Here is a 14,668-nt window from a genome sequence, read left to right as displayed (position 1 = left end):
TCTCTATCCTACAACCACTTAGACAAGGCCACAGCAGGGAGGAGCCCCTTTACTTGTACTTACAAACTGATTTGGACATGTCATTTTTCTTATTAGAAAGGTGTGAGGGAAGCATCTGTATAGCCCTTAAAGTACAGAACACAGTAGGGTTTTTTAAAAAGGTAATATAGTCTTTAGAATGAAGGTAGTGGGGTCCTAAATATAAAGATTGTGGACACCCAAATTATCTGCTTGTAGAAGGGGAAAATTATGAGCTGACCGAGTGGTAGGACCATTGGAGTATTTCTGTCCTTTTCTATTGTCAGTGTAATCCTGAAAACATGGCCTTCTTCTATCTTGTGATGCATGAATGCCTGTCTGATGTTGATGGCCTTTCAAAACAAAAATCGCCATTCACAGTTGTGGGTGTCAGGAATTAGGGTTTATGGAGGAGTTCAGAAGTTTGTTCGTTCTGGATGCTAATAATAATAAACACCTTTCTCAAGCTACTATATGTTTGCTCAAAATTATAGTGCATATTGCCAACTTCCCCTTTCAATCTTTAGACTAGAAAGCACCTTTCAAGTTTCAACGCACAACTTGTGGTTGATACGCATTATTACTTGCCCATATATGCTATAAGATGGTGAGATGTGATGATGTTAACATATTCCCAAAGACTCATTGTCTATCTGGAGGTCGTCCTTTTTCACCTTTTTTTTTTTTTTTTGTTCTTCCCATTGCGACATCCCTAATGGTTTGAATTTCTTAGGAAGATCACATCATGGGCAGAACAATAATAGAGTTTTGAGAGTTTGGAGTCTTTGGAATAGGGAGATTGCATAATTGAGAAGTAAGATATCCCAGTAGGGGGTTGGGGTTTTTTTAATATTTTATTAAAATGTAGAATCATTGGATGTGATCCAACCGTACAGCGTTGATAATTGGTGAGTACAATGCATGGAGGGATGGCTGGAATTAAGAGAATGAAAGCGTGGGGGAGGAGTGAGATGTTGTGGGATGGTGGTAGGTGCGCTTTCTGTATCAAAAATTTAAAGCCTACTCTTACGTCTGTCCCCATTGATTCAATGCTCCTGCCTCTTCAAACTTGAGTTGTCAATGTGGTGGTAGAAAAGTTGATGGTAAGATGTTACAATCTTATCTTTTTTCTTTTTTCTTTTTTTTGAGTTGCTTTCATGGGCGAAAAAGCGAGGGCCTTTGCTCCCACATGGCACCCCTCCACCGCTTTTGTTTACTCAGATGTTGCCGCTTGTGTGACTCATCTCTTGGGAAAAAAAAAAACGACGATATTCTTGCTTGGTGGTGGCTGGGTGAGAGAGAGATGTGAGGAAGAGAGCGAAATCAAATCATGTGTGACGAAGTTAGGAATGAGGACACGGGCTTATGACAAAAATTTGGCCGTGACTACTGACTTGTGAAAGGACTGGGGGAAAGCAACAAAGAAGCCGGGTATTGTGGCTCTGGCTCATGCCGACTTTGGAAATTCGCAACCCAACAGAAGGGACTTGAAGGAACAGTGGAGCGTGACAATGCAACTGGAGTTGGGTCATCGAGTCTGAGCACATGGAGTGTCTTAAATTCCAAATCTAGTATTTGATGATGATTATGATGACAAGTACCTGTCCAGAAGTGCAAAATGACAAACATGGTGGAGCATTAAGGGAAGACTGGTGGCCTAAGCTAGAAATGGGGCGTCCCAATGTTTGAGGTGTATTGTATTGATCAATGGGGCCGTAGATGGGAAAGAGAAAAGGACATGGCTCTCATGAGGGGTGACTGGTGAGAAAACTCAGAGGGGTTGATGAACAGAAACACATCTCTCACACCTGTGCTTCAATGATTTCTTTGGACCATATTAAAGACTGACTGATGAGATACCTCTCTCTCCACAGCCCAACAGAGAAATCTGCATCCGCCTCACCAAGAACCCAAGCTGAGTTCCTGTTTAACAAAACCAAACCAATCTTTGAGGAAATGAAAGGAAATCGGATGCAAATAGAAATGCAGCCTTGCACAAATCAAGAAAACATGTTCCAACAAAACTCCTTATAAGATGATAGTTTTCGAGCGCCACAAAAACTGACTCTTTTTATAAGATGATGTTTTCAAGCAGCATCCTTAGGAGCATACCAAGCAGCAACTTACACAAAGTAAACAAGTAGGATTGAAAAACCCTAGCCATACCCTCTGACAGAAACCCGAATTAAAATGACAGACCCTTTGACATGCAAACAGGACCCAAAGATTGACCAAATGTTGACAAGACTCCCAACCGAAGAAACGCTAGACCCAAACTGATGTAAGCCCATAAAGCACAAGCTGTTGAATTCCACCCATCTGAATATACCATGACATGGGCAGCAAGAGAGGTCAGACAACTAACCACATCATATTGCCAGGTATATGGTATAGAGCAAACCCATCTCCATTTAAGTTGAGGAAGAAGGTTCCTCCACTTTCTTTTCAGCATCTGTCTTTCCTTGCTCACTTTCAGTTTCCTTCTCCTCCTTGGCTGCAACAGGCTTTTCTTCTTCCGCTTTGTCCTCAGTTTCCTTTTCTTCGACACTCAACTTCTCAAGAAGCCCAGCAGCTGCAGATGCATCTTTGTTTTCCTCTTTCTTCTGTTGGGATTCAGCAACCTCTTGAACCTTTTCCATGAAGCTTTTGCAATCTGAAACAAAAACCAACACATCAATGACATAAAAAAGAGAGCAGTATCTTGAAATGGAAAAGAGAGAAGTATAGAAATGCACATGTTGGCAATCTTCCTCCCTCAGAAAACAGATAAAAGCAAGTTGTGACAGCTGTTACATGTCATTTCTTCACAAGAAAATGCCTTCTAACATATAAATTTTGTGAATCATTTAAGAAGTATGAGGTTATCATATAAACTTCAGGGAATATCATAACACCTTTATCCCTATTCCACTAATGTAACAACATACATTTGGCCGTTGAGTTGTGAATCTAGAAGATAAGTCAAAACTTTCATGTAGTTAATCAAGTGAACAGTGTAGTTTTGATCATTTTGTAATAAGCAGATTTAAGCACATATCCCTGGTAAAATAGTTACTTCCAAATATTATGGAATATGGAGGCACAATGAATAAGAAAGCATCTTACAAAGAGATGATGATCGGCAGGCACGAGACTATTTTTATTCCCTATCCTTCCTTGGATTAACATCTTTTTTAGTTATTGCAAGTATATAATCTTGGGATATGATAATTACCATTTTTTTTCTCCATGTAGGACTAAATGAATGCACAACAAACAAATTTGATAAGTATGGGGAAAAATATTGGAGAATGAGAGGTGCAGGAGAGTTATGGAATTGAAAAAGGAATAGAGCAAGCAATATCATATTAGAATTAGGGGCGCACACCATCCTGAAATAGAAAACACATGCCTTAGAAAAAGGATGTGCATGGATCAAGTATTACTCAAATGACACTTTCCCTCACAAGGAAAGTTAATTAAGCAAACATATAAGGATTGTAAAATTCTAATAAATGGAAAAGAGCAAGACAAACAAAGTACAACCAAACAACAACAATTAGTGGTACTACATATATGTATTAGCCTATTAGACTAATCAAAATATATATATATTAGCCTATTAGAAGCTGAAATGCACATTGAAATAGTTTGTTGCATTAAAGAGCAGCAAAAGACTAAGGGCAAAGGGATTATCATTCACAAAAAACACTGTCCTGCAATGCGAAAGCTTAAACAGAGTTAGGACAGGTAGAGTGTGTCACAATTTGGCATATATGTAGGAATGACAAAACCTTTAAAACACTGAGTGCCCAAGTCAGCCTTATTCAAGCACCCTTAAATAATATAGGCAATATAAGTAAAATAAAGAATCAAAGGAAGAAAACACTTGAAAGAAATTAATCGTTAGTACAGGATTTCAGGATTGAGATCTGTATCGTATCATATATAGCACTTGCTTTCTCCCAAGTGTTATTTTCCTTGGGCCTTTTGTTTTGCTTCTGCTGTCCAGACAATGTCTAAGGTTGCTTGAGTAAGCTGACTTGATAACTCAGTGTTTGAGGTTATCCAGATACTACACAGATCCTACTAATCGGTGACACTAAGCTGGGATGATCCATGTGGTAAATGTAAAATGGAGAAAGATGCATAGCAACTAGCCAGCATAATGGAAAAGATGAGTATGGAACTGGATGTTAAGCTGATTCACAGTTTTAAAGAAAGATGAACGTATTATTTGAATATCCCCTATTTAATGAAAACCACTTTGAAAGCTTAAGTTTACTAATGCAGCAAGATATAGGAATTCTTGGAAATTGAGGTATCTGAAGGTAAAGGAGTTTGATAATATTCTAATAACTCCAACAATGCTGCTCAAGAGATTTGAATCTAAAGCCTTTCATTTGACTGATTCAAATAATGAATCCACCCAACAACAATAATGATAGTGGTAGAGATGCTTATCAAGAATTAAAAAAGAAAAAGAAAAAAGAATGATAGAAATCAAATCAAATAATTCTGTTAACATATTCAAGTAATTCAATTTTTCCATATGAGTTAGTAGTTTATGTTATGCAAAAGACGAGAGTGCACGTGAAAGCTAAGGTTGGTTCCTCTAGAAGCAGAAACAGGGGAATCATTAAAAGGCCAGGATAGTACAAAAATGGACCTCCTGGATCATTTTGAGGAAGTTTCCTAGATAGAACCATGCAAGAAGGATGAAGAAAAGTTGAATATCTCAAGAGTGGTCTAATTATACAATATCTATCTAAAATAAAAAGAAATGTTTCAAGTATAACAAGAGTCATGCATAAGCTTAGTGATATAAAATGCTTGCCTTTGGCTATCAAGAAACAACATGTTGTCTGTTACAACAAAAGAGAATCATTAAAAGAAATGATGGAAGAAGAAATGAAAACATTCATTAGAAGATAGGGATGGCATCGAAAAGAATAAATCATTTCGGCTTTGTTGAGTTGGGTGCTTTTTGAGTGTACTATACTTTACAACAAACTAGTTGTGATCATGCAATCCCTTGATCAATTTACTCCTTAATTCTAAAGAAATTCCCAGAGAAAAGGTTGTAGAAAAGATCACCAATTCCTCCCACACAATTTATTCAGAATAAATACAAGTTGGTGAGAAAATGGGATTTCGGTATATAAATACAGAAAGATGTAGGCTACCCCACAAGATTCCGAGCCTACTATGAGCTCGATTTCCCAAACTAAAAATCTATAATCCCCATGAGTCTGCACGACATGGTTTGTGCAAATACAACATTCAAAGGGTCAAAAGATGAACCATTCACCTTGGACTGAAGATGAAACACACATTCGTACGATTTAAGCCCAAGGAGTACCCAATTTATCACTCATCATTAAGAAGACAAGGGATCAAAGGTTATATACCCCTTTGAAAAACACTTTCCAAAATTAAATATTAAGTTATCTTTAGGCATGGACTAAGGTGTATTTAGTTTCAAGTCCTTATTCCATGGTTGATTTTGTGGATTGGTTGGGCTCTATTTGAGGGGGTGCTGTTTTTTGTTGTTCCCCATTTTTTGTGGAACTTTTAGGCATCTTTTGTATACTTCTTGTACTTTGGGGTGCTCTTTTGGAGTGTCTCTTTTTAATATATTCCTTTTTATCCATCAAAAAAATATATTATGTTCTTCATAATTTAATAAAAAAATCAACCTATTAATCACTTGCATCCGTTATTCATGTCAATTTAAAACCAATTAGGCATGCAATGTCCACCAAAAAAAAAAACAAGAAAAGAAAAGATTCCAATCTTAAAAACTTTCAAACTTCTAATTTGTTCAGTATATCATGTATGTTCAATGTAATACCCTAGCCACTAGTTCATTATTTAACAAAAAAATTGAGCTTCAAGCATGCTACAACTGAACTTCAAACAACACCATTCACATAAAGCATATTTTCAAAGAGATCTTTTAACTACATCCAATCTAAAGCTAAGTCCATATCTATCACTGGGAGTCAAAACAAAATATTCTTGTATCTATAGTATAGAATAACCATGTTACAAGAGTCTCCGAAGTTCCAGCTTTGTTATTACATCCTATAATTCAAATCATCAAATCCCACGGACTAATCAAATCATGTGGCAAGCAGTTGATAACATAGGCTATTAGGATTCAATCTAGATAGGGAAATTAAATACTAAAAGAAAATTCAGACTATTATTTGCTACTCTATCTTTGTCTATTTGCTTTCCAAAATGTAAAATAGACATTAGTTTTGTCCTTTTCAAGCTCATCCCCCTAAGAAATAACAATGTACAAACAAAGTGATGCCATCTTTCTACCAAGTAGAAATAGCACTAAAAGTGTATTCTAATCCAAAAGAAACAACAATAACAATGATAGTAGACAATAATAAAGCTTAAGAATTTTATGCTTTCCATTTGGTTTTGGGAACATTTATATGATTAGAATGAAATACTCATTTAACAGTTATAAGGTTTGACCTTTCATACTTTCTTTTTTCTTTTGACACTTTATATGAGTTCCCCAAGAATTTAAAGAAACTTAAATGTTTAATAATCTAAATCTGCATTAAGTTTGATAACCACTCATACTTAGTTTTTTGTTTCATTCAATTGTGACATTGATGCTACGAAACATTGCGCATGCTCCAGCATTTCTACAAGGCAAGCAGAAAAATCTAACAACCAAAAACTTTAATACTCATTTGATTTCCCAAATAGAGGATGAAATTTTTAAAATGTGAAACTGTAAAGCATTAAAACCTCAATATACATGAGGTCTATGCCTTTTGATTTGAAGCTTAAACCTCATGGTTCACCATTTTCAATAAAAACAGCAATTAAATTCATAAATTTAGGAAAATGGGAAACCATCATTGCAAGCTCCTATACTAACACTTCCAAAGTCTCAACTATCATCATAGAATCTCACAGCATAGCCATATCCCTACAATCAGTAGAGAAGATAATTCAATCTGAAATTTACAACAGAAAAGAAATTGGATATAACTTATGAACACAGATGAACTTCAATCCATTAGCATCTTCAAGCAGTTCCAATCACAAGAAAATGCGTTTGATCTATTTCAAAAAACAATATGAAAACAGTTACAGAGAACAGACCGTAATGAACAAATTATACTCACTTTCAACTGATGCAAATCTTATACAGAAAAGCTCATCCTTCAATTCTCCATCAGCAAAATCAGTGGCATGCCAGACACAGGACTTATCGTTACCAGCATGCTCCTGAACTGACATAGTCGGTAGAACTGCAACAGCAGATTCGAGATCACACACCAAAACAAAAGGAAATTCGAACCAAAAAATAAAAAACTACAACATACTATCACACCTAGATGATTCGCACAGATCTTGAGAGTCTTCGATTGTCGCATAACGAGCCTGACCTTGCCAGATTCTTTGTGCTTCAAAAGCTTCACACTACCAGCACCTCTCTCCTTCCATTGATTCCCATCCTTGTCGAATCTGTAAAGCTTCGCTTTCCTGCAAAACCAGTACAATCAAGAACAAAACCCTAGAATCAAGGGAAAAAATGGAGATACTGATCTAAGAGGAGAGAATTACAGATCGAGAACGGCGTCTTCATCCTCCTCGCCGGTGGTGACGGCAACCTCTTCGAGCTTAACGATCGGAGCGACCTGTGCCCCGGTGTCTTCGTCCTCGGCGGCGGCGGCGGCATCTTCATCTTCTCTGCGTTCCGGATCGCTGCTCGCCATTTAGTGGAATGAGAAAGAGAATGAGAAATGGAGGCAGGCTGGCAGGAGGAGTGACCGGGCGGTTTTATAGAAGTTAGGAGGGGAGTGTGCTTAGTGCTTACGCACGCCAGAGGGTTGTTTGGCTGCGGCACAATGGATTGCCTACTCGAGAACGGGATTTTCCCGTACTTGCTTCGCCGTAAACCACCATCCAAGATTTTTTTTTTTTTTTTTTTTTCCTCCCTTCTTTTTCACATCAAGCCATTCAAAATTTGAATTCCGATGCCAAGAAATTTAGGGTGTATAATGTATATTCAAACAAAGAATTCAAATTTTGAACTCACTCCAAAGAATTCCAAAACTTGGGTTGGTGAGTTAGGTTTGTAGAGAGATAGAAATGGACAGTTAATTATAAATTAACATATATGTTAGAATGGTCATATAAAAATCTATCATATGAGAAATTAAAAAAAAAGTTATGTAATTATTTCTCAAATTAAAATCTGATAAAGACATATGTTATAAATTTATAAATAAATAAAAAATGGTATTAATAGGATTAAATAAGATGATGTCATGTGTCATTAATAAGATATCATAATATACATTTAACGATAATTTAGAAATAAATTTAAAAGAATAATAATTAATTAATTAAAAATATAATAAATAATATAATTATCCTAGAAATTTATGACAATTAAAATAAAGATAATTATCATTCAACATTAAAAAAAGACTTGAAGAGAGCATTTAAAGATTTCTAAAAGACAAAAATTTGTTTGTTTAGAAGATGCATTCAAATGAAAATTACTGCCAATAACAAAAATTAAGCATTAAAATGCTTGTATGTCTCAAATTTACTATTTTTGTTCGTGATTTTTGTGTTTAAGAAAATTTGATAATAAAAACCAAGTGGCATTTCCATATATTTATTTTTATTTATTTCTCAGATTTTTATTTTTATTTTTCATGAGATTAATTGGGTATCCATTTGATTTTGAAGTTGGGAACCCAATTTTCAACAAAAACAACATTCATTACATCTTGAACATGTATTTTGAAGCCTGAAAAATATTTATGCATCTCTTTGTTTCACACTGTGTGTGGACAATTTGGAAAGTTAAGAGGAACAAGTATTGGAATGGGGAAAGGATGCATATGTGCATTATATTACATCAACCCCAACCCCAGCCCCCACACACACACACACCAGAACCCCCAACAGAGCTTCATGTCAGGGTTCTCCTTCTAGGAACCTTTTTAACTGCAAGTCTGCAACCAGCCAAAACAAGCTCTGAGAATGGAAAATTCCTCATTCTTGAGATGCTGCATCCATGGGTTCGGCTTCGCCTGAATTCTCTGTTTTGTCACCTTTCTTACCTGCAAAAATTATAATGCTAAGACCCCGGTAATAAATAGTGACATAGCAGTTCCTGAAAAGAGAGGAGATCCCATTGCAGTGGAGAATTCTACTCCTCCTTCCTGACAGGATTATCTAAATCTAAATTGTCATATTTCAGCCTACCTTTCTTCTTTTTCCCACCACCTTTCTTCTTTGTCTTTGTCCCAAGTGCCAACCAAGCCTTGATTTCAGGGTCATTGTCTATTGTCTTGGTGGGCCGCAGCTCCTGCAAAGGATGGGATGTGATCCTGTCCGACCCATTTGGCATTAACAGAACTGTGAATTTAATATGGGCAACAAAATCACCTGCACACAACAAACATGTATGTGAAGAGGAAACCCAGTAAAAAAAAATACAATCCAATAACAGGGAAAACCACAAAGGCACCAATCTACATCACTGAAAAACAAAAGAGAGAGAGGGAGAACAGAACTCATGCTGAAAGATAAAGTGTGCCTTACTAAGAGAACTTGAATGACAGGATCATTTATCAACAAAGTACAAATGTTCATGCATAAAACAATAGTGAAGTTTTCTTGAACAATTTCTTAACAAGCACAAAAATGCAGCCTCTTTGACAGTACAGTGCGGATGCACATCCAGCAAGTCTGGATTACATCATGGATTTAGTACAAAGTTAATATTATTTACACAAGGCTTACCAGGCTTCTCATGGAGAACAGGGTATGGCTGCAAAAGATCATGGTTCACACATTCCACTAGACCCAGACGAGCCCTCTTCTCTTCCAAAGCCCTATAAGGAAGACAGAATGATACAATGCAAGGTCTGAAAAGCAATAGTTTAAATTGAGAGACAAATGGAGACCTTTTGAAATAGTGAAAAAGCCAGTATACCTGGCTGTAAATGGCATGATGGGGAACTTTTGATTTATTTCACTGAAGATAAACCTTGACGACTTCATTTTCAAGTGATAATTTTTGTCCACTGCTCTTTTATATATGGTTGTTTGCCGCTCATCCAACAGCCTAGGCTGCAATAGTTTTTTTTTTTTTCCACGGATTATACAATGGCCATAAGATTAACGACAGTCAATTACAAAATCATACTGGGCTAAAACATCATGCATTCATGTCCAAACTTACTTTTCCATCACCAGAGCTGATGACTATATCAACTGCATAAACTTCATTCTCTTCAAATTCTGCATCATCAACTCGGGTTTCACCACTGGGCACACTCAATACAACCTTGTTCCCATCAATCACAAACTGTTTTAGTTGGTGACTGAGAACACCTTCAACAATCTTGCAGTCATAGGCAGCAGCCACCTTCTGAATAGCATCTGTTACTTCCTTGTTCTGCCACAACCACAAAACTTAGTGAACAAAATAAAGAGAAAAATTGAAAGTAAACACATGCATAAATTCTAATGACCAACCATTTGATAATCGTGTAAAAGTTATATAGAAATAGTATCATAACAAACATAAACAATGAGACATTTGAAAGGACTTGTAGAAAATTTGTGAGCAAGTACAATGGGCCCATTGAGGTAATAGAATTTGCCATCAGCTATAAAAGATTTAATGTCACGTAAGAGCATTGCAAAAAAGAAAAAGAAAATGAATGTGGAAAGAAACGGCTGGATATGGTGTATTTGATTTGACACTACTAAATCAAAATGCCTAAGATATATTGAGAAATGAAGGCAACATGATCTACCACTTATAGTTGTTAAAGCTTCACAGGCCATGTTCAAGGCACTGAAATATCATATTTTATCAAACTGATTTGATTCAAATCCTAATTTGGGTCCATAGTGAGAAATTCGACTGCAAATATAGCCCACAAGTTTGGATTCCTTTAACCCCACTTTACAGTGCTTTAGCAATTTAGACCCCAAATTTTAAATTTAGTTGTTATGGAATTAATGCCTCGAGTAAATAAAGGCATTGATGATAACAACTGTCAAATATTTCATCCTCTAAATTGTTAATTGATAGTTTGACTTCAATGTATACAGCAAAACTGTATTCCATGCAAATAATACATACTGAAAATCTACAAAAACATGATTCAGACTCATACACATCACAGTGGGAATTTAACAATACTGCCAGGAAAAAGCTGAGTTTATATAATAAGTATACGGCTCTACATTGGTAATTATGTACGCTACAGCAAGTAATTCCAGATCAAAAAGACAGAATATGAATCAACAAATTCACCAAAGCGGAGCCAAGTGTGATCCTGGAAATAGAGAAAAAGGGAATCAATAAAGCATCGATCATCTTGGTAAAATTGCCAACTCAAACACTAACACACCTAATATGGCAGCCAATGATGATCAACTCCTCAGAACGAAGTCAAGAAATCCCAGTGGTATCTTCCTATTCTATTAGCACACAAATAAGTAAATGCAAAATAGAAGCAACTTATCAAAATAGGGAACTCATTGATAAACACATCTCATGATAATATTTTTGTGACCTGATATAACTTCATCTTGAGTCTTTAATTTTCTTGTATCAGCCAACTTGAATATTAGTCTGAAAAAGTAACACACCATTTGGGTATCCTGCTTGGTGTACAATCTTATGCACAAACAACAACATTTACAAACCAGGAGCTCTTGGGCAATGACTCAAGGGACAAGGGGTTGGGATGGAGATATGAGAGGTTCTAGGTCCAATCCTAACAGGAACACAGGAAACAGTGAAAACAGGAAACAAAATAAAAAAGGTTAGTGAAGTATTTGTAGAAAAAATTAGTTAGATTAGATTGATATTGATGCACTTGAGGAAAATAACATTTTTTCTAGATGTCTACTATTAACATCTCTCTCATTTTCCTATGACAGTAAAAAAAAAATTAAAAAGAATAGTTTCAGAAACCTTCATTGTGTGTTAATGTTGTGGTTGTTAATTTGTAACACTATCATGTATTGTTTTTCTAATTAATCTCCCATTTCCCCATGAGGGGAAAAAAACAAAGAATAGTGAAGTAACCATCATTGTGTTTTAATGCTATAGTTATTAATTTCCAAACAGTACCCATGCATTTTTTTTCTTTTTATTGTGTATCACATAATATCATGTATAATAAGTTTTCTTATAAAACAAAAACTAAATAGAAAAAAATAGGCATACATGCATATATATATTGGAAGAATGAAGATAAGCAATACATAATTAATTATATGAAAAATAGTAAGATCAAGAGTTAAAACATAGACGCTCATGAATATCATACATAAAAAAAAAAAATTATAAACTCCAAAGCTTGGACAATATTTTTTGTCCCTTGCTGGGCCTTAAACCTAAAATCTTCCACATCCCCACCTCAACCCTTGCCAAATTCAATTTAGTAAATAACATTTTAATGCATAAATTCATTATAAAATCCACAACAATAAATTTTTTAACTTTTAGTTATAGTTCTTAGTCCCAACCAATCATATAAATTTGTATATATTGTTGACATGAATTTGCTTATGGGTCCACTTCAAAGTTCTAACTTTCTAAGCTCATCATTTTTGTCTTGCTTAAAGGAAAGAGACAAAAAAGACTTAAGAAAGAAAAATCAATATATTAAACAAAAGTTTTCATTCACAAACATTCAAAATCAACACTAAATTCTTTACAAGAATAAATTCATTTACAAGCTTCCATAGGAATCTTTGACAACAAGTGCATAATTTCCATTATAGATTATTTTACCCCTTTTCCCTCTTATCATCAATTTCTAACTTTATGGCATATTTTAAACAATTAATATTATATCGTGTATCAGATATGCATTGTAAGATACAATTAAGATAAAATACATATCATTTTACATTATATCTTACCCTTATATCAGATCTTTTTTCTTTGATAGGTTACCCCTATATCATATCATGACTCATGAGCTGTAAGTCTTTAACAACTATACATAACAATGTTTTTATATATATATATATACACAATACATTCATCATACAAAGGGAGCTAAAAATGGTGATGAAGATGCTGAAAAAGAAGATAAAATGTTAAAAGGAGACGTGATATTTTTGTTTAAATAACACGATGAACATGTGACAGATACAGTTAAATGAGATGATACAACCACTGAACAAAAATCAGGATCCAGAAAGCATAAAGGTATTGGTCCACTTCTGATGAATGCCCACCTTCTCTCATGTATTTATAAATTCATATGCACCTAAAACATTATGGAGGGAACCTGAAGTCGGGGTGTGAATAAAGCTTCCCATCTACTAATACGATAAATAAACTAATTCATAAGTAAGACAAACCACAATACCTGATTCATAAATATTGTAAAACAAGAAAAGATGAAATAATTTAAGCACAGCACTATGAATTACCTTCCTTCCAGGCCTCAGAAGTCTCAATGCAACTTCAGCAGCAGTGTTTGCTGCTGCAATAACATCAGCTGCTCTACCTGTCACTGGCCCATCTTGGAGAACATGAGTATGGGCTACTACTGCAATAAACCCATCTATGTGACATCCCATATCGCTGCAACCAACCCGAAAAAACCAGAAAGGACCTTTATTTTTCATACTTACAGGTTTTTTTTCTCTACCTTGAACAGTTACAAGCACAAGAAACTTACATCTTTAATATATCACCTGCTTCCAACAATGTCTCATCACTTGACAGTGGTGAGAAGTGACAAACAGTGTTGTTTACTGAAATGCAAGTCGGAAATGCAACACCCCTCTCGATCTTCTTCTTGACATTTTTGTACACATTCCCAGTTTGCCTACAGCCACAACCAAATCACTTAAGTAGCATCAAAACCCATATCAAATCCCACCAAATAAACACAAACTAATGCCAAACAAAAGAAGATACATTATCTCTTTAACTCAAAAACAAAAATTATGCTTCAGAAAAACAAAATTTATCATATCATATCATACTCTCTGATGAATGCATCGCCCTTTTCGCATACGTCTACAATCTTGGCTTTCGGTTTGCATTCCGACAGCACCACCTGCAAGGCCTCTGCAAATTTTTTTTCCCGAAAATTCAACCAAACCCATAAAGAAAAAACAGCTCCTCCAAGAAATCACAAAATGAAATATCAAGCACCCGTATTGGAAGTGAATTCAACGTTCCCAAAACACAAAAAATCCAAACAGAAAAAAAGAGAAATACTAACTGTTGACAATTTCAGCAGCGGTTTTATACTTGGTAACAACCTCAGGCGAGGTGAGATCCAACTCTCTCTCTTCTCGTTCATCGTCCGACATATTCACCAAAGCTACAAATACCCAAGAACCTGCAACAGTAACAACAAGAACATATATTCAGCAAAAGCCAAAGCCGAAATTAGAAATGAAAAAATGAAAAATGAAAATAAAAACATACCAAGTAATTCGAAGAATGGACAAAAGCAAAGGAAAGGATCAAAAGGGTAGGGTTGAGCTAGGGTTTAAAGAGATGGGGAGGCCTTGACTTCTGATTCTTTCAAGTCACTCTGGGTATATATGGGTTTGTGGGACTCTTCGGTGGGATTTTCTACAATTAGGGCTTTAAGGTTTCTTCAAGTGGTAAGGC

At 35.5% G+C, this 14,668-nt stretch overlaps 2 protein-coding genes across 2 annotated transcripts; both read right to left on the bottom strand.

Annotated features, from left to right (window-relative positions):
* Positions 1–2,029: 2,029 nt before the first annotated feature.
* On the bottom strand, positions 2,030–7,886 carry LOC100257001 (ran-binding protein 1 homolog b). Its single transcript, XM_002276656.5, has 4 exons — positions 7,600–7,886; positions 7,367–7,518; positions 7,158–7,283; positions 2,030–2,671 (listed from the first exon to the last, which is right to left on the bottom strand). Exons 1-4 carry the CDS (start codon positions 7,749–7,751, stop codon positions 2,430–2,432), a joined length of 672 nt encoding a protein of 223 aa, XP_002276692.1. The 5' UTR covers positions 7,752–7,886; the 3' UTR covers positions 2,030–2,429.
* A 902-nt stretch (positions 7,887–8,788) lies between these two features.
* On the bottom strand, positions 8,789–14,640 carry LOC100246763 (ERBB-3 BINDING PROTEIN 1). Its single transcript, XM_002278708.5, has 10 exons — positions 14,480–14,640; positions 14,271–14,390; positions 14,029–14,113; positions 13,719–13,868; positions 13,468–13,621; positions 10,241–10,456; positions 9,992–10,128; positions 9,799–9,890; positions 9,259–9,441; positions 8,789–9,113 (listed from the first exon to the last, which is right to left on the bottom strand). The coding sequence occupies exons 2-10, from the start codon at positions 14,359–14,361 to the stop codon at positions 9,046–9,048; spliced, it is 1,176 nt and encodes a 391-aa protein (XP_002278744.2). The 5' UTR covers positions 14,362–14,390; positions 14,480–14,640; the 3' UTR covers positions 8,789–9,045.
* Positions 14,641–14,668: the final 28 nt, after the last annotated feature.

Source organism: Vitis vinifera, chromosome 6 (genome assembly GCF_030704535.1).
Source record: "Vitis vinifera cultivar Pinot Noir 40024 chromosome 6, ASM3070453v1".
In the NCBI taxonomy this organism is placed as follows: domain Eukaryota; kingdom Viridiplantae; phylum Streptophyta; class Magnoliopsida; order Vitales; family Vitaceae; genus Vitis; species Vitis vinifera.
Note: the sequence above shows the minus strand (reverse complement) of the source record. Positions and strands in the feature narration are given on the sequence as shown.